The sequence below is a fragment of the Asterias amurensis genome, chromosome 20 (assembly GCF_032118995.1).
Source record: "Asterias amurensis chromosome 20, ASM3211899v1".
Taxonomy (NCBI): Eukaryota; Metazoa; Echinodermata; class Asteroidea; order Forcipulatida; family Asteriidae; genus Asterias; species Asterias amurensis.
In genome coordinates, this window is record NC_092667.1 from 14,545,770 (window position 1) to 14,566,421 (window position 20,652).

The window sequence follows — 20,652 nt, forward strand, 5'->3', positions numbered from 1 at the left end:
AAAGGGATATATCAATCAGGTAAATTAGATACTATATTATTTTATTTCGAATGAAAAAGTGGTGGCGCCATATGGAAACTTTTCCGAAAGTTGGGTTTGGTCATGATGGTCAGATGGTTGCCATCAAAGTAAAGATTTTGTACTTCAAAACACACCATGTCCACAGATTAACAATAAGCATGAGTTAAAGCCATTGGACCCTTTCGGTACAGAAAAAAAAAAAAAGTTCACAGATTTACAAATAATTTACAGGGTTTACAGAAGGTAATGGTGAAAGACTTCTCTTGAAATATTAGTCCATGAAATGCTTTACTTTTTGAGAAAACGGTAAAACAATATAAATTCTCGTTAACGAGAATTACGGATTTGTTATAAACACATGTCATGACACGGCGAAACGCGCGAAAACAGGAGTAGGTTTTCCCGTTATTTTCTCCCGACTCCGATGTCCGATTGAGCCTAAATTTCCACAGGATTGTTATTTTATATATAAGTTGTGATACACGAAGTGTGGGACTTGGACAATACTGTTTACCGAAAGTGTATAATGGCTTTAAAGATAGTGACGACAGAAAGTTTTCCTTAAAATATTGCTTTTTTGCTGCAAGGTGCTGTACAACAAAGTTTTAGAAACAAGTAGACCTCTAGTCTAGGGCTAGTCCTAAAATTATTTTAGCAATTATGTACATTACATTGAAGTCTAGTCAAAGGACTCTCCTGAAAACATTGCTTTGTGATTTTAAACAATTTACTCAATTTTGTTCTCAAAAACTTGACGACCAATGAAGCTAAAATGTCTACAGTAAATTCCATACAATTTCATTCACAGTGAGTAGGAAATCGTGTCATCATATTCATAGCCAAAACACTTGATCTACAAAAGGTATCAAAACCCTTGTATTGTAGTCGATCATTTGGAGGTTCACCGTCTAGAAATAGAACAAGAGGGAATCCAAGCCCAAATCCATTTTCAGGAAGTTTCACACTTAGTAAATCTCATCCCTAAAATGTTTTCCTCAGGACCAGTTAGTATGTCTGTTTGCAGGGAGAATTTAGAAGTACAAGATCTCACCTGGACAAACTTCTTTGAAAAACACTTTTGCGGAAGGTAAGGCATCTTTTGTCCTCCCCCACCACCTACGTCCCCCCCCCCCCCACGTCCCCCCCCCTCCCCCAGTCTACTTATTGTTGTGTAAAACCTCTGACAAAAATCAAACTCGTATTTTGTGTTCATTCATGCCTTTGGGAATGCAGTGGTATTCACAGTTTTTTTTTTGTTAACCATTTAGGCGCTACTTTTACTATGAACTATACCATTATACCCTCTCCATTTACATCCACCTGAATGAGTGACTTTCTATTAACAAGCAATTTAATTGTTGTCATGCCAACTGTTGCTATTAAATTGTTTATTGTTTATTGACCTTAAACGTACATCAAATAGGCTGTGACTTGTCATTGAAATATAACATTGTCTGCATGACACACTGTGGAACAAGACTTCACGATAAATTGTTGAAAGGCATTGCTGAAAATATTTGTACCTGAGACTGGATGTTACTGCAAAGGTTGTTTTCCATAAAAGCTTGGTTTTTTTTTAAATTCCATTTAGGAGCCTATTATTTATATGACCAGGCCTTGAACTTCTCTATTGAACATGCCCAGCAATTTTCCTCTGGTAAGGGGCGCTTCTATAAGGAAATGTAAATTTTTATTGAAACTATGCAAAAAACAAAAAAGGGGCACCACAGCAAAAGCACAGGACACCGCAGCAATTGCTGTTGGTGCCGTGGGTTAATTCAAGGCCAGTGGTTCAGACAGCAATTAATGCTACTGTTTGAAGGTACAGTAGTTACACCATATCAGAGGTCAATCGGGTAAATCATATTTCACGCTGTCATGAGAATGATAAATTGAAACAGTTTTCACAACTGTAAGCCAGCTGTCTTCACATTAAGCTGCAGCTGCATTATGATCATTGTGTGATTCCTTGGTTGTTAATATCTGTCAGGAATGTTTCAGGTGTCAAAAGCCAGTTACCATGCTTCATCACTTTATCAAGTATAATTTACTGGAGGTTAAGTCACAGTGACGTTGAATCCAAGTTTTGGAGTTCTTGTCTCTGCTTAGACTTGTTGTGGTAATATTTTGTCTTCATTTAAAAGCTGTTGTGGTTTATGATATCTTCTCTGTGGTACAACATTGAGTTTTTATAGGGAAGGTGAAAGAAAGCTCTATATATGGTAATTATTATTTGAAAATATGCTGTTGCAAAACAATATTTGTTTGTAGATCAGTTTTCCAAAAGTCAACCTACCTTTGTAAGTTGCCAGGTAGTTTTCTTTTAATGATTATCTGTTTCTCTGGGTACAACCAAAAAAGATAATGTTTGTTCACTTTGCTGTGTCCAGTATAATTTTGTAATCTTGCTTTAAACCACTTGAAATATGAATGTCAAGTATTTAGCTGATACTATAGCCTACTATCACCATAGCATGTGTGAATCTAACAGACACTAACAAATACATTATGATTGGGCCTTTAATTTGAGAGTTTAAAACAAAATTATATTTCATTTTTTTACGCCCGGTGAGTCCAGTCACCATGGAGCTACGTTCACCAGTGATTGGCTGTAAGAATCTTCATTGATCATACAGGCTCTGTTAGTCTCATTATAGGAGCACACAACTCTTGTCAAATCAGTGAACCTTTTCATCCTAAATACCTACGAGGGGGTAATGAATAGCTCCCAATCCACTAGTGCCTTGAATACCTGCAATGGCCTTATAAATAACTTAAGGGGGCTGAATCCCCATGGCGTAGTGGGTGGATTTCACCAGGATTATTGTGTGCTGGGGATTGGAACTAATGCTCTCTATGGAGTAGGCTTTATACTGATGATAATACCTCTGTGTTCAAAGTATTGAAGGGTGTGTGAAACTTTCACTGCTGGTGTTGCCGGTGATGATTAGGAAACTTCAATTCAAGCCTGCCACCTCCGTCCGACTGGCACAACAGCAGTCAGCCACCCTAAGGCATTCATGTAAATTTATATGATGATTGGTCATGCAACTAAAGCGATAATTGTAGGAAAACGCTTGAAGGTATGTGTGTTAGTTTTACTATTTCTACCTCCATGGCTTATAAAATACATGTAAAAGCAGCTCAAACCATGCACTGTTGGCACAAAGTGTACACTGACAACATACTTAGATTGCCTATTATATATTTCAAAGTGGAGTTGGTGTTATTATAAGCAAGTGTGTTTCAAAACATTCACAAATATTCTGGGAAGTAAAAACAGGCCACCGGGAAGTATAAAAAAGTCCACCTTTCTGTGGTCTGAGGCATTGTACTTGCTTTGTGCGCAGTTGAAAAATAACAAAAATACTTGTTAAAAGCTTTACTTGCTTGATCTTTCCTCTTGTTTTTTGGCATACGTCTGAGTTATTAGAGAGCTTTATATCTATACAAAAAAAACCACAGGCTTATGAAAGGCCCGTTCTGGAAATGATATAATTTTATTAAAAAACTTTTTTTTTTTTTTTTTTCATCATTTGTTTTTTCCAGAAACTATGAGTATGATAGTCTACCGAGTATTATTTAACAGTTGTTGATAAAACTTTCCCTTTCTTGGAATGTCGTCTCCTGATCATTGTATCGTTCATATGGAGTGTTCTCTTTTTGTTGACCAGAAGATTTTCCTGATTTGCAGCATTGTCCTCAAGCAAAAAGGAAGAGCTAGGAATCTTAATCTCATGGCTGAAAGACTTTAGGTAAACCCTACAGTTTTGACATAATGAGACTACTGTTCAAGATGAACCTCACAGATCTTCTCTAGTACTGTCTTTGGATCAACATGCTACATATCCTGTCTGAATCTGAATCTGAATATAGTCGGCAAAGCATCCTATTGGAAACATCACACCAAACTTTGTTGTTGTAGAGAAGACGTAGAAATTTCAAGCTTTAGACATGGGAAGAAAACCCACGCAGTCAGGTAGGGACTGAAAAAAAAAACATCCACATGCAAGGCTTTGCTCCAGGAATCGAACCGGGTCCACGTGGAAGGCAGGGACAGAAACCACTTGGCTAACCTGACTGCTAAGTGAATCTTTGATATTCCATATGACTGAACAGAAATTAGTTGGATGCTTTGGGCGCCGTGGACTTTTCAACTTGAATTGTTTTCTTCAAGTAAGATGATTTTATGTACACATTTGAAACTCCAAGCAAGAATTGACTGGAATGGCTTTAATTAGCCGGATATTTCTGGGTCATGATCAGCAGTTATCAAACATGCGAATTAAAAATGGTCATGTTAACACGACAACTTTTTGAAGAGGATGAACAAACTACTTCTTTATGTTTATGAATATAACTCTAGCCAAATCGACTAACCTTGGGAACTGTTTCCAGCTGATCGACCACAACATTCTTTTGTAACAATCTAAAGTAAGTCTCCTAAGGCTAATTGACATTTTGTTTTACAAATGACTAACATCTCCAGTTTATGACCATGATAAGCAAATATTATCTCATCGGACTCTATGGATTAGAGCTATCTCAATAAAAATTGTGGCACGTCGGTTTATTCCACAATGAAACCCATCAGAGAGACGACAGGATTATTCTTCAAGGGATTCTCAGTAAAGATAGGAGAAAATGACATCTCAATTGAGAGGAATCTCACTTCTCGGGAGCCACGGCAAGATGTGAGAAGTGGAACGATACGACCGAGGCTTCGCTACACTCAGCTGAAACAGAACCATGATATTTCCACTCCTATGGGCTACCCAAGAACTGATAGTGCTGATTGGTCAAACAGAGAGTAAGTTGTAAACTTTTGATATTATCGTTATTGTAATTTAATAGGTTGATGTCAGTTTATGTTGGGACTTATTTATGTTATTCCTTTCCGTAACCACTTCTTTAAAAAAAATTACTTTTTTGTGTCAATCGCAGTAGGAGCAGTTTCACCTTGATTTGCTCCTTTTTTCAAATGATTTTCCAAATGGAAGAACTTCTGCTAATTTCTCCCCTTTCTTTCCTTTTTTCTGCTATACAAAATTGAAAAACACAACAGAAGTGTATTATTAATTTTAGCAGTTCATTTTCATACATATTACACAGAAAATATGCTCTTGCGTGAACCAATTTCTCCTCCGTTTGGCAATAAGTGAATATATGTAGTAATGCATAATTCAATTTACTGTGGAATTGTCAGTGTATGACTTAAATGAATTACACGGAAGTTCATTTGCATACTACCCTGAAATCATGAATTTCTTTATAGACATTTCAGGGAAGTATGCAAATGAAGTTCTTGCCTGAGTCAGTAGTAGATTCTCTGCATTCTTTAATTTATAATATTTAATTTTGAACAGTAAAATTAGCTTGAGGCTGAAATCAATTTTACTGACGTAAAAGTCTAGCTGCATCCTTCCATCCATCATGTAATTTTTTTTCCTTTCTTAGTTTCACCTGCGCTGCTAAAGCAAAACCACCCTGTCATACGTTTCCCTTCCTGAAAATGTCAAGAATACATCCCCGGTAGCCGTCATAGGAAGATTGTTATAATTTTATCATATGAATAGGTCTGAGTGGGAGCTTTGTCTGCTAGATGGATTTTCAGAATTTTATATGGAAAATATAACATATTGATGCAGACAGTTGTCTGATGAAGGAGATGAATCTCGTACGCTGCGTCATTGTTCTTTAATGACAATAGGCCCCCATTATGCCGACTACGATATATTTAGCTCTGCTGTCATCCGGGTATGACATTTTCTGTGTTTTCTGATCACAGTTTAGTAACTGGATGCAGGAGCGCAGCTTGAGTTGTCATTATGATCAAGCTTGAATTGTCATTATCACCACAGTGGTTTGATTTGTAGAGTTTCCTTCAATCTTGTTGTTCAGCTTATACTGACTGACATTGTCAGATAGTCTTCTTTTTCAGTTGAACAAACCTAAGAATAAATTTGTCGCAATGAGGCGTAACAGTACTGAACATTTCATCTGCACTTCTTTGGACACGTCTCCATCTAACTTCTACAAGACGTCTTCAAGTAAATCCAAGCACTTCTTGAGGTATTCTCGTTATACGAGACCTCAGAGTAAGTCTCTCCGACCTCGTACTACGACTGGACATGTTGTTAGCCTGCCTCTCTCGAATGTAGCTGATACAGAAGATAAACTTCAGGTCAAAGGTCATCCTTGCCAGATCAATGAGAAGATGCTCTTATTCAGAAGAAGGTTGGATATATCAAGCTTCTTTTTTGCATACATGCATGAGCCAATTTGTTGTACAATTTATTTGTTTAAGTCTTTGTGTTTTATTCAAGGCATTTTGTTTTAAGAGCGTTGAACACAACACAGTGTTTCTCGAAGGCTAAAAAGCCTTTAAGAAAGATCTGCTAGGTTAGACACACCAGGCCATTACGGTAATGGTTACCTATTTATTGAATCTTTCAAAGTAGTTCACTTTGTAACTTTTGTTTTCACTATTTACAAAAGATGACAAGTATGCCTATAAATTACGAGGCGGCCCATAAAACACACATTACTTTGTTAGTGGCCTGATCTGCAGCTTGTACATGTATACTTAAAAAGATGTTGCTACATCTTGTTCTACATGTGCCAGAGGTCGAATGCCTAAACTGATAGGATTGTCCAAGCCTTTTCAGACCTAGTATTCTGAAGTGTTTTCTCCATTGATTTCCTGAAGTGCTCCGATAGTTTATCAAGATTCCATCAATGAAATATTGATTCAGATCCTACAGAGGGCAGAGGAGCAGCCAGAACTTCTCCCCCTTTTGGCCCGAATGGAGCGTTCCCGTTTGAATTTTTCAATTAATATTTAATGAGATTAGACGCAAACCTGAGAAATAGATGTTTGATGGTTTTTATTTTGTAGTGACTTTCAGCACAAGGTTTGTTCTTGTCTGGTTTGATGTTGGAATGGTATATTTTTTAGTGTAAATGCAAATAGATGATGTGAATTGGAAGCTAACAACTTGTGAGAAGTAGTCAACATGCTACGTTAGAATCGGTTTCTGGTGAGAGACACTTGTTTATGATACACGACAACATAAAAAGACAACATCATGGAGTAATCTCATTGTGAACGTTAATCTCAGTGAAATAAAATGAGCAGGGGAATCTTAGGCAAAACAAAACTATAGCAAACAGTCGTACGCCAACATGGTAATTGTATCAGCTGACTTGCATTAAAGTTGCGTTTATATGCAAGAGAGTCATCTAAAATAATGCCAAGAGATTCTGAAGGTGATCTTAAAGTAGAAGGAATCAGCGCAAACACTGGGAAAAGGAATATTTCTCCACTGGCTCTGCCTAAAATCAGCTCAAAGTGGGTGTCTTTTGGAGCCATGATGCTCAAACGCAAAAAGAAACGGTTAGTAGAAATTGATGCTAAATAGTCAATTTTTTTGTTACATGCTTCTTTCAGTAAGTTCTCATCTATAAAATGCTACATCATTATAAAACCCATTTAAAAAAAAGTTTTTTTTTAGTTTGGAGAAGGTTTTTGACTTGGCTTTTGTGCCTTTTATTTATTTGTTTACATTTGAAATTCAAATTCAACCTGGCCTGGCCTTGACTTTAGAAATGTGTTAATAAACCAAATAAAGCAAATAAACCAATAATTAATTGTCCATAGCTGGAGAGCTTTTCCTGCAAACTTCCCACTAAAAGTCTGTCCCTACCTTAACACTTGAAAGACTTTCTTTACTGGTCTAGAGACCTGACTTTTTCAGGGTTTGATATCGAATCCCAAGTAAATAAAAACAAATAATTGATAGGCGACCAGAGTATAGAATCAATAACTCTTTCATCTGCTGTTAATACCAGTTGAAGGATCACCTAGTATTGTTTGTCTATTGATTGTTATTGTTGTTGAAAACTAAAGAATCTCTCACTTAGAATGCAGAGCACAATGTGTTATTGTTGTTCATCTTGATCTGTCTGGTGTTGGTCTTTTGTTGTAATGATTCCGTAGTTACAAAAATCTCAGAACATACTTTCTTTGGACACTGTGCTCATCAAAGTTGCATTTTAAGACGTGAAACTGATGGTTGTTCACAACTGAGGAATATAATCTAGACGATGGATCATGGAAGATAGGCAATCCAAGCTGGAAGTTATTAAGTCTGCTCACTTGGTGATGTGACCACCGACTTGTAGGATAATGCTACAAAAAAAAATGCAAAAAAATGGTTGGAAGTAGTACGTTAGCAAAGATCAAACAACCGATAACTGGTTTGAAAACCAAAACTACAAAGAAATTTAGGACGCTTGGTTCCTGCTCGGAATACTATACATGTAAAAGGTAAGGTATTTAAAACTTTAATCAAATCCCTCTTATGATCCTTTGACTTTATTTTGGTACATTTAGGCCTGATACTTCATGGAGGCAACGGAGGCGATTGCCTCCGTTGCCCCTTGCCATTGCCTTGGTGCCCTTGAAATGCTCCAGAAGAAATTTACAATTTCCTCATAAGGTGCCCTTTGCCAAAGAGAAAATGCCTTGGTGCCCTTGCCCTTTCAAAAACGAAGCATACAGGCCTGTAAAGTAACATTTCTAATCAACTTTTCATTTCAAATGTTGAGTTGAAGCAATCAATGTTTTTTCAGGCAAACAAATATATAATGCATGTTCAATTTGATTCTCATTTGATCCCATTCCCGGGTTGGTAGTAAATTTACTAATAAATTTGTAAATTAACTAAAGATGTTTTTAAATATAATGGACTTCTGTTTAGGCTTTCACCATTGCCCAGTCCTGAACCTTTTGTTTTTATGGGCATGCAACCCCTTCTTTTCCCGAGCTGTAAAGAGCACTTCCTGCAAGAAACAAGAAAATTCACTTCTGAAACTTTACACCAGTGGCAAAGTCTAAGACTCACTACTGACATACAGTTTGCTCCTTTGCTCTGAGATGGTTTGAGGCCTATGAAAATGGATAAACTTCAGACTATTTACAATGTTGTTTTCTAATCTGTTGCATTAATGGTCAATACTGTCTATCACTTAACACAAGGCTAATCACCCATATGGCCTAACAACTTTCACTAATTAGCTTGTAACTAAACCTCACTTGGTTAATTGACTGCCACTCAACACAAATTAACTCTCTAAAACTTCAAGCAGATGGGGACAAGTGAGTACAATGCCTAAGAGCATATCCGTTGCTCTATGCTAAAAGAGTCACTCTTTTTTTTTATTTAGGGAGTTTTTGTTTATAATAGCAATTTAACATCAGGCAGAAGTTTTGCAGTTTTCCATTTAACAGCCTCAGTCTTGAAACAAAGGTGATGATTTCATGAGCATCCAGAAATGGATGCAGAGAGTGATGTATTTGTTTGTAGTAGACGTCCAATTACTTACCTAATGGTTTTGAAGTTTGCCTTTTAAAAGTTCTTATGTGATCTTCCCCCACTTTCCCTTTAAGGAGTCTTTAATTCTTATGTAGAGCAGAAATTGATGAGTGATGAGTTTGTTTTTAGTAGCCATCCAATTATAGTTATCAATATTATTATTGTTTCATGGTTATGAAGTTTGCCATGTAAACAAGGTTTAAGCCAGGAAGGGTGTACAAATTCGCTTGAAATTTAAAAACTGGGTGTCCAAATTGTTAACTTGTACAATACATGCAAATAAGCTTCATCTTTCCCCCACTTTCTCTGTATTTCTTGTCTTATTATATAGAACATCACAAATGGATGAGTGTTTGTTTTCAGCAGCCATCCATTTACAAGTTACACTAAGTGGCTTTGAATTTTGCCTTAGAAAGTTGTAAAACAAGACTCTTCTTTCCCCACTTGCTCTTGTACTCTTCCTTACTTTTCAAATATAGCATTGCGATACTTTTAGCTCTATATAAATTCGTTTTTATCATTATTGTGTACAAGATAATTACTTGTATGTCGACTTGAAAGGTTTATTTTACATGGACCTCTAGCATCTCTCCCCTTCTTAAAGATTTAAATCTACCCAATTACAAATCCATCTTTTGAGCAAAAGAAATCAGGTAGTTCTTTCTTTCCACCATGTTCCCTTCCTCCTTTTCAACCTGACACAATGACCAAGTAAGAGGACTTACATGTTAAACCTTTGATAACCAAAAAAGAATTCCATTACAACATGTTATCTTTTGCATTAGTGTTAAACCCTGAGCATGTGCCCTCTGGCTATGAAAACCACAATCAGTTGATATGGATTATTTCTGCCCAGAATAAAATCCCATGTTTGCAGAGGAATTTACCTACACCCACTGGGAACAAACGCAGCTTTTTGTCCTTGGCTTGCTTTCCTAATGCTTCTACAAATACACACATTGTATCTATGCAAGAGTAACAACTGTTTACAACCTTTCGGCAAATAGAATTCTATTAATGGCAGGTGATAGTATGAAAGCATACACCATCATTAGAAAAACCCATGTGGACTGCTTGATGAAGGATAGTGGATGCCTGTCCACTTATCAATTATGAGATGGTGTTGTGCTATGAAGAGGTTCAATTTTGTTCACGCATTTGTAGAGTACAAAGTTACACTCAATGAGTACCGAATCAATATTGTGAAGTAGGCAGTTCCATCAATGCGCTCATCACGAACAGAATGTGAAAGGAGTTCCAGATTGAGCCTCTGAGATGAATTTTAGTTGTGTTGTGGAGGTTGGTTTTTTACTTTCTATTTTGGCCTATCCCGTCGTAAACGACGATGTACGACGAGCTCAGCGTCTGTCACAATCATTGATGTAGTGTTAAGATGCAGACTGAGCAGCGAGAGTAAATTGCAGCACGCCAGGAGCAGCGTTGAGCATCAGGCCAAAGTTTGTTCTACGTGCTTCTTAAATGATGGAGCGGATACATGCATCTCTTTATGCCAGTGTTGTGATACAATTGAGGAGGGATCCTTTTTATGCTCGGGTGCCATTGCGGTAGGTGTCTAGATATGTTTAGTCAATGCCTAGTACTAAATTCTTGAACAGCAGGCCTTCAAAAAGAAAAGACCTATATAATTAACGGACCATTTTAAGAATGTTTCTTAAATGATGGAGCGGATACATGCATCTCTTTATGCCAGTGTTGTGATACAATTGAGGAGGGATCCTTTTTATGCTCGGGTGCCATTGCGGTAGGTGTCTAGATATGTTTAGTCAATGCCTAGTACTAAATTCTTGAACAGCAGGCCTTCAAAAAGAAAAGACCTATATAATTAACGGACCATTTTAAGAATGTTTGTTTATATGACCTATTACTAGGGCCCCCTACCCCCCCCCCCCAACTCAATATCATTTCGTCTGGAAACACCTTTGTCTGCTCTGCAGCAGACTCTGCTGCAAGTAAATTGAAGTATCAACCGACGGTCTTGATTTGCCTGTTTATAAGATACTCTTAATTCAGTAACACGATTCTTTGTATTGTAAACAAAGTTTGTTTGTCATAAAACACCTTTTCATTGTGACTTGAGCGCAGTTGGTATAAAATACCAAACCCGAATTTGTAGACGGGTCGCATTTTGCAGCATGTATATCACCAGCTTAAGTCGTTGTTACCATCTGCGGAAGTTGTCGGTCAAAAAACCATTGCCACCCATTTCATGGTAAGTAGTTTGTAGTTTGGGAGTGAACATTTCTTTCAAAAGTTTTTTTGAAAATAAGGATATTGCAGGCCTGTATGCGAAGCTTCATTTTTGAAAGGGCATGGGCTTCAAGGCATTTGTCTCCTTTGTAAAGGGCACCCTATGAGGAAGTTTTAAATTTATACTGGGATAGCATTTTAAGGGCACCAAGGCATGGGGCATGGAGGCAACCACCTTTAGTTGCTTCTGTGAAGTTTCAGGCCTGACCTTGCATGGAAACTATACTGTCAATAAGAATAAATAAACAACAATATAAAAGTCTTTTTGCATATACTGGAAGATTTAAAATGTAATTAGTAGTCTATTAATTTATTTGAAACGATTAAGGAATAGTAATCAAAATCAGTTGATCTGTAGAGTCTGAAAGACGAGTTCAAACTGTCAAGATTGGATGGTGCAAAATAAGTTTTATTAGGCACCTGAAAGCACACAAATTTGTGCAACGAGGGTGCCTTTTCTTTCATTAATTCTCTTGCGCTTTCGATGACCAATTGAGTCCAGATTTCACAGGTTTGTTTGTTATTTTATGTGTAATGTTGGGATACACCATTTTGACAGTTACCAGAGGTGTGCAGTTTCTTTAATTCATTTCAGAGGAAAAAATGAAATCTGTAAATTACTTTTTGTGGGGGATTAGTGGTGATTTGTGAGGTTTTTTTAAGGCCTTTATCTGAGACAGAAAATCATGGGCCCTACGTACAAGTTGAGAGGCACTTCCTGAAAAGACCCTTAGCCTACTCATCATGCTTGTGGCAAACACAAGGTGTATGCAATTGTTATGATTAATTAAGAGCATGATTGAAACGTAGTCTTTATAAATTTTTAAATGAAATATGTAAATATTAAATCTTACTGAAGTTCATTCAAAAATGAAAGAATAACAGGATTTTTAAATATTGCCATCCCCATAGCCAGAGAGATGCAGCCTTAATTGGCATAAAAATAATTTATTAATAATTGGAAAATCATATGAGTCTCAACTCTCATTTCCTCTTAATATGTCACCTTTAGCTCCACAACACTTCTCTAGACACCTGCACATAGCACCTGTTAGTGCGAAAAAACAGACCATGGACCATTCTCTATGCACACTACAGTGCCCCTCCTAAAATGCCAGCACCCCTCCACAAATAATACTCGCCTCCACACGAAGCGCTCACTGGCTGGCTAGGCTGTGTGTGTGTTTTATTGATGTAGACAACTTTGAACCATGCTCCCATACATAATACACAGTAGTGTTTAGGCCTATAGCATGTCTCACCCAAGCTTGTCCTGAGTGCTGAGTGTATTGTGTAGGCCTGTGCTTGTTATCAAGGGTTCTGTGTTAGGCATACGTGGGGGCATACAGCAGTGTTTTGGCTCTCACCATTTTGTTGTCTGAACATGATGCTGTATCACAGGGGTGTTTACACTGCTTTGTTGTAACATTAAACTATTTCATGCTAGTCTAGTGTGTACCTTGGTTCAGGACTAGCACCATACTAAGACCTGGTATGTGTTTTAACCTGTAACAACAACTGTGGAGTCATCATCCAATGTGAGAAACTGTGCTGTAGTCAAATCAGTGCTCATTGAATTGTGTGTACAGAAAAGTAAACACACACAGGTAAAAAATGTTTTCGAGTCGACTTTGCAGTACGAGTGCGGGAAAGAAGACCCGAGCAGACAACTTCAGTGAAGAGGACAAGATGTTGCTGCTCTCTCTGATTGCGGATTACGTCGGGATCTTGGAGAGCCGGAAGACTGATCATAAGAGCAACTCTGATAAATATAAAGCCTGGGCAACTATCTCTAAGAGGTTTCATCGTATGGCTTCCCATCCACGTAACTTCACTCAGATGAAGGTATATGATGCACATAAGGGGCCATTCATGATAGTCAATGTTAAAAAAAAAAATTAAAAAAAAAATTGACATTTTTGAACATTTTCTATTATGAATGGCCCCTTATTATCATGCATATTAGGCTTTTTTTTAAACTAGGATTACGGATCTCAGAACAAAACAAATAAATCAAATAATATTTAGTTGCAAAAGCAAATAATAAATAAATCATTAGTTATATATTTTACTCAAGTTGTTATAAAATCAATAGATATAATATTCAAACCCGGCCTACTATTATAACCAAATAATGGAACTGTGCAAAAAAATGAGAATGAATATAATAAGAGAGAAAATTCAAACGGCATGTGACTGGTTCATGGCATATTTCTCATGATCAGTCAATAAATTTCCTTATACATAAAAACAGCTGTAAAAAAAGTTTTCAGACTTTTTAATCGGCTTAAAAAGGGGCGCTGTCCATTAGTGGTGATGGGTTTTTTTCTTTTCAAAGTACTAATTAGTGAATAAAACAAATTGTTTGTGATATTAAATTATTATTATTATATTTTTTTTTCAGGATTTGTATCGTCGTCTGAAATTAAAAGCTAAGAAGGAAGTTGGTATTTGGTTAAAGGCATGTGTGGACTCGGGAGCAGATATTCCAGCTCCAGGCTCTAATGTCATCCGTCCCGATGATACTAGTTTCCTTGTGTATGAGATGATTAAACCTTTCAAAGAGGAACTCAATCCAGACGATAAGGAGCATGAACGTCTACTAGCGGAGGCTAGAAAAAACAGGTGCGCTGTCATTTTGTTTGCCCTCAGTGGACCAAAAGAAGAAAAAACAAATCTTATAATTGCATCTTTGATGAAGAATACTATTTGGTCTTTCCCTTACATCGATGTGTGTAAGCACTGTTTACGAAAGTACTTTCCCGAGTTCTGTGAAAAAAAATCACAGGCATATTACTCTGATGGGATTCGAACCCACGACCTTTGCCAATCTAGAGCAGTGTCTTACCAACAAGACCACAGAGATTGCCCGGTAGTTAGAGGCAGTTCAAATTCTATATTTCGAAGCACTTTATATAAAAAAAAAACATTTTTTTTTTCAACATTAAGCTTTTAATTTTTTTTAAATTTTGTTATTTCAGGGAAACAAACGAATTCACAGTTAGCATCAATCTTGAGAACGAAGAGATCGATGTAGACGAGCAGAACGATGAAGAAAGCGGAACTGAAATAGTAAACTCAATTGATGCTGATATCGAGTCGATACCGATCAAAGAAGAACTAGAATTTGATTATGTTCTTCCTGATGTAATTGAATCAACGCCTGAAGAGTCAGGGGAGACAATAGCGACCCCGGTTGCAGTGACCCCACTCAGATCAAGATCTGAACATGTCTTACCAAAGAGAGCTGTCGTTCCCAATAACCAACCCGTGTCCGTGAGCACTAGCATCTTCAACCGGAGTGATGGTCAACGCCAGCAGAAGAACTCCTCAAGCCGACCGTGGCATTCAGCCAAGAGGATGCGTACATTTCCTGCTATGGAAAGGCACGATATGCCACAAAGGAGAAGATTCTCAAGTGCGTTTGCAAGTCATCGGGACTCTTGGGGGGACTTTGGCAACGGCGGGAGTTTCGTCCGTGAGCCTCCAGCGGAACGGCACAGCGATGTAGATGTTGACGTTCTTGAAGGAATGTCTCCATATGAGTCGTCCATGTTTCAGATAGCGCAGACAGAGCACAAGGCTAAGATGCTGGTGTTACAGACAAAGAGGAGGGCGGAGACTGCGAAGGAGGAGGCTTATAAGATGATGTGGCAGAATGCTCAACTCCAGAGAGATCTACTTCAGTTACAATATGAGAGCATTATATAAGAGCAGGGCTCCAACTTGACACTGGGTCAGTGGCCCAAGGCCATTATTTTTTAGCCTTGGCCAATAAACTTGTGACCTGACAAGTCCAGGGTCTTTTCTTTTTAAGTTACAGCTTACTGCATTTTAATTAGATAAATACAATTATCTTTCGAGGCGGCCACGGACGCAAGTCTATGCCGAATGATGATGAATTATCTTTCAATTACGTTGAGTATTGAATACCCATAGGAAAGTTAAGAAAAATCTTTTATTGCTTGTTCCAAAAACAGCTCAAATATGAAACTGTGTACATGAAGATAGTGTTCTTCATGTTTTAAAGGAACACATTGCCTTGGATTGGACGAGTTGGTCTATGAAAAGCATTTGAAACCGTTTGTTATGAAATGCATATGGTTAGAAAGATGTTTTAAAAGTAGAATATAATGATCCACACAAGTATCACTCAAAATTGCACGGTTTTCATTTTACGTCGCGTACTAACACAATTGCCCATTTATGGGAGTCAAATTTTTGACTCCCATAAATGATGTTTGTCGACGAGGTAAAACGAAAACCACGCAATTTCGAGGCATATTTGTGTAGATCATTGTGTTCTACTTTTACAAGTTACAACATCTTTCTAACCATATTGATTTTATAACAAACAGTTACAGAACGCTTTTTTAGTTGAGCTACCATCCCTGCAGTCTTAATGTGGGGTTTCCCCCAAACTTGAGCCCTGGAGAGCATCTTGTAATCCTTAGCACCTAGTGTGTTAATCAATCTCTGTTTAAAACTTTAACCTTTCCTTTAAATGGATTGCACTCTTTTGAAAAAAATAAACGGCCAAAAACGAAGCTTACTATTTTTAACCTGTTCTTTAAAATGTTTATGCATTGCTTAATGTTTGTTTTAAAAAATAAAACATGCTTCATAAAAGCATGTCATACTTGCAGCAAAATTATATTTCTTTTGTTGTCGAAATTAAAACTTTAACCTTTCCTTTAAATGGATTGCACTCTTTTGAAAAAAATAAACGGCCAAAAACGAAGCTTACTATTTTTAACCTGTTCTTTAAAATGTTTATGCATTGCTTAATGTTTGTTTAAAAAAATAAAACATGCTTCATAAAAGCATGTCATACTTGCAGCGAAATTATATTTCATTTGTTGTCGAAATTAAAACTTTGCAACTTTGTGTGTCACAATTTTCAGAAAGGAATTAGCCCTCTGTTGGCCTGGGTCTTGGCCTTTATGCCTCTTCCAAAGTTTCTTATCGACTCTAAGATTTTTTTTAAAGAAGTGCTCTATGTAAAATGATAGTTTCCTGGCCCTCTTAAAGGTGAAATTCCAGGGCTGCTATTTAATGTCATTTATTTTTTGATCAGACCAGACAATTGTTTCACTTTGCTGACTGTTCCAAGATAATAAAATCAATTAAAGAAGTAACATTTTCAAAATTTTGTGAGAACAAGTTTTGTTTTAACTGTACATTTATTATCTCAAATATTTGTTTGTCTTCTCATTGAAACTTTCATCACCTTCACTTTATTTTCTTTCAGATCATTTTTGAAGATGCACAATAAACTTGTATAAAATATGCACACAAAAAAAGGAGATGTTTCACTGTTTTATACATATATTCATAAGCTCTATGGAAATCTACCATCTTGCAAGTCATCCTGGTAGCAGGCTGTTTTGATTATTCATGAGTATGTCAGCCAAACCACTTTATCCTTTCTATTAGGGTCATACAGATGGGACCTGTTTTTCTAGGTCAGCTCATCAGACTACACATCATACATATTCATAAGCTTTATGCAAATCTACAATCTAGCGGGTCATAATATTCATGAGTTTGTTTGTGTATCACTCACCATAGCAGCCGCACCACTTGATCATTTCAAAAGGGTCATACAGGTGGCTTAGTGAACCATGAAGGGGTGAACCATGAGTGAGCCATGTGGACTGTCCTTCCCCCACCCATTGACATGTGTGCTGTCAGTGTTTGAAGATTCAATGCATGTTTGAATGGAAGGACAGCAGATTATAGGAGCTCCATATGAATAATGAACAATCTTTTCTGCACACATGTACCTACCCATGAAAAAAAAGTAGCTGGTGTTTGTAGTGAAGCATATAATCTCCAAGGTGTTAATCATTGGATACAGGAGATCTTTTGTGACTGAGAGTGGTGCATATTTAAGATGTAAGACTTAATGACAGAGTACAACCAGACTTGTGGACTGTAGGGGTTTACAGTTATGTGCCTGGCTAGTGCACTTGTGGAATATTGTTTACTGGTGGTGTTGGATATGTTTACTTTTCAGTATTTGTTGCTACATGTACAGTCGGATGCATTTTGATGGAGTTCAGTTGATAAACATGGAACATTGTAAAGAGTACAAATGTATGATGTGTGTTTCATTGGTTTGACTGATGTGTAGACTGAACTTTTTGAGGCAGTATTACATTTTGGTTTTGGTTCTGTGTGGAGGTTTTGTTCAGTTACTTCATTTCTTTCTTTCATGTGCTCCATGTGCTGATATTTTATGCATTGCTCATCACTGCTTCAGTCAAACAAAAGTGTTATCTCGTTAGCAAGTTAAGTTTCTACCTTGAACAGCTTTGAGTGACTAGAGAAAAGAATGAGGTTTAATTCCCAACATCTTAAGAGCTCTAGTTTTAGAAGAATTTGAGGTGTTGGAACTTCAGCAAACTACTCTTTCTTCATCACGAACATCATCAGTGGAGGTGTGAATGCCCAGCTAGCTACACTGTAGATAAGAACATAATTATGTAAGAATGACTGCAGGCTCTATCAGGTTTTTCAAAGGCAAACTTTTGACATCAGTGAAAAAAATAGACTTGCAATTGTTAGCAAAAAGGAATGCATTACTGATCAATGGTGTTGTGCACGTCTCTACTGATGTTTGAGGCCACGCATTATTCTTATGCATTGAGTTTACATAAGGATCGGCAGGGTAATTGCAAAGTGCACAAGATCTTTTGAAGTGTGTTGTCAAATTAAGTGCCCATGAGGTGCTGCTATTGACACAGCAGAACTGGAGAAGCAAATTACTGTTCGTGATTTACACTAGCATCGGTATTTAACAATGCAGTGTGTGCGCGGTGCGGAGTTCCTACATTAATTGGATCAAAACACAGTGTGGTGATCATGAGCAAAACACACACCGAATACTCCTCGAATGTGTCTTTATTTTTTGGCATTTCAACTAAGTGTCAAATATTTGCTGTGAACTTGCAGTCTGTGGTGGTTACTCGGCACGCCATCCAAGCTTAAGTGTGCAGTGGAGTGTCAGAGACTGCAGCCGTCTGAGTTATAGACCATTGAGACTTATTTATGTATCAAAAACAAAGAGGTCATAGTGCATGCATAAACCACTCACACATGTGTAGTGTAGTTGAGGAGGCTGTAATGTTGCCTTGATGGACCTGGGAGCACGACAGCAACATTAAACTTGGTGGTTGAATGCATGGAGGATCGCCCATGAAATGGTTAGAGAGTTTTTATTTTTGGACTTGGTTTGAGGCTGCACTGTAAGAATCCATAAATAATTTGTTCTTTTTGTGGACGTGTTGTTTGTCACTTCTTACATCATACAATACCTCACGACGCATTGTACAACCGCGACAGTTTATTGATTTCTGCAGCTAGTTTTCTTGTTGAGTCAGAGTGTGACACTCGAAATGTCTGCATTCACCATCAACGTTTGGTCAGACACTTGCATCAATGGATCTTGAAATCTTCACAAGTCTTGTTGCAGTGACATTCAACTAAAGGAATAATTTAATGCAGACTATTTAGGCACCGGGTATTTCTGAAAAAAGGAAGTTTACTGAGGCTTAACTTTGAGATGAAAATCTTCATAAACTCCTCAGCATGACCCTTAAATTACCTGTAATTAAACAATTGTGGTGTTTGGAAGCTATCGAGGCGCAGTATAAGAATTCTCTACATCGGGACAGACAGAGGTCAAAGTGCAGGTATGTCTTATTGAAGAATGAGATCGTCATCTTAATAAATATCTTTGTCATTTCTTACAAGTGAGTAATATTTTTGTTACCTGATGTTACCATGAAGACGTTTTTCAAAATTTACTGAAACCAGTAAAATAGGCCTGGCATTTCATCTTTGAGAGGCAAGGCTATTTTCATTTATGGGGCACTTCCTTTGGAGAAGTTTTAACTCTAAGGGACACTTTTGATGGGGGACTAGGGCCAAGATCGTGTCAACAGAGGCCATAATCAGGACATCCGCGTAATGCCAAGCCTGGTAAATAGACAACAAAATTCTACACGTGTTTCTACGTTTTTGTTTAACAGTGATTTTAAGAGGAGCGTGATAGTAAAATTGTTGTCTTTAAAAGTGATAGGACGCTAAGAACAGCTAAGTCCTAGCATAGGGATTGTGTTAGTGTTTCAAAAACTATCGGGAAACCAGTCGTAAACAACTTGGAGTGGAATGTTTAAGCAGTTCTGTGAAATTAGGCTCAGATAAGTAAAGCATTCAGGTTTTTGTAAAATCAAAAGGTTAAAAATGGGGAATGGATTGCAAAAGAAACATTGAACACTATTCAAGCAAGAATCCTTTCATGATGTTTTTGGGAATGGGTCGTGACAGCTCTTGTCTATCTACTCATCTGCTGGTACAAATCAATTGGTTGTTGTACGTTGTCATAGTGATTGTGAACAATACTATACCACCTGGGATGAAGGCCCTACTTCAGTTTCCATTGATCCGAATCCAGGCTTCATTGAAAAATCATCATTCATGTTGTCATTTGTCCGATGTTTATTCATTGCAAGAAAAAAACAATATTTACTTGGCAAACAAACCGGCGTGATAGCCTCACCGACAGTGTCAATACAGGGGCATTGTGGGCTAGCGTTGAATTTACCGTTCCGTTAAGGATGATGGGTAGCCATCTTGATTGTTGTAAGCGCAAAGGCTCTACAGTGTAGGTATATTTGTCAATAGTCTTTCATGATAATTTTCTTGCCATGATAAGTTTGTGAACGTATGTAGTTTTATCTTGTCTCTACACGATATACTTTGTTTTGTCACATGTGTAGTCTGTTTGTACGATTCTTGTTACATGACGTGTACTAGAGTACCGTACCGTAAGTAACCCATCGTCAAACCCTGTCCCCCACCCTTTATATCGGGGTTTCCCCCAGGATTTTTTAGAAGTGGGAGGTTGGGAGGGGGTTGGGGGCATTCTGGACCTAAATGTTGGAAGTTTGGTTACAGTGCGCTGAATTGAAACAAGGAA

At 37.5% G+C, this 20,652-nt stretch overlaps 2 protein-coding genes across 4 annotated transcripts in view; both read left to right on the forward strand.

The window, feature by feature from the left end:
- LOC139952486 (uncharacterized) overlaps positions 1-20,652 on the forward strand; it is a 28,778-nt gene that overhangs the window by 732 nt on the left and 7,394 nt on the right. For 2 of the 3 annotated variants that reach the window (XM_071951628.1, XM_071951626.1), the window contains exon 2: positions 1,021-1,108. In XM_071951628.1, the coding sequence (XP_071807729.1) occupies positions 1,021-1,108 (88 nt within the window). Of the gene's footprint in view, positions 1-1,020; positions 1,109-19,208; positions 19,364-20,652 lie in introns of those variants that run through there. The other variant, XM_071951627.1, reaches the window with a different exon arrangement.
- LOC139952636 (uncharacterized) lies at positions 12,641-16,928 on the forward strand. The gene is made up of 3 exons (XM_071951840.1): positions 12,641-13,511; positions 14,071-14,291; positions 14,648-16,928. Exons 1-3 carry the CDS (start codon positions 13,281-13,283, stop codon positions 15,375-15,377), a joined length of 1,182 nt encoding a protein of 393 aa, XP_071807941.1. The 5' UTR covers positions 12,641-13,280; the 3' UTR covers positions 15,378-16,928.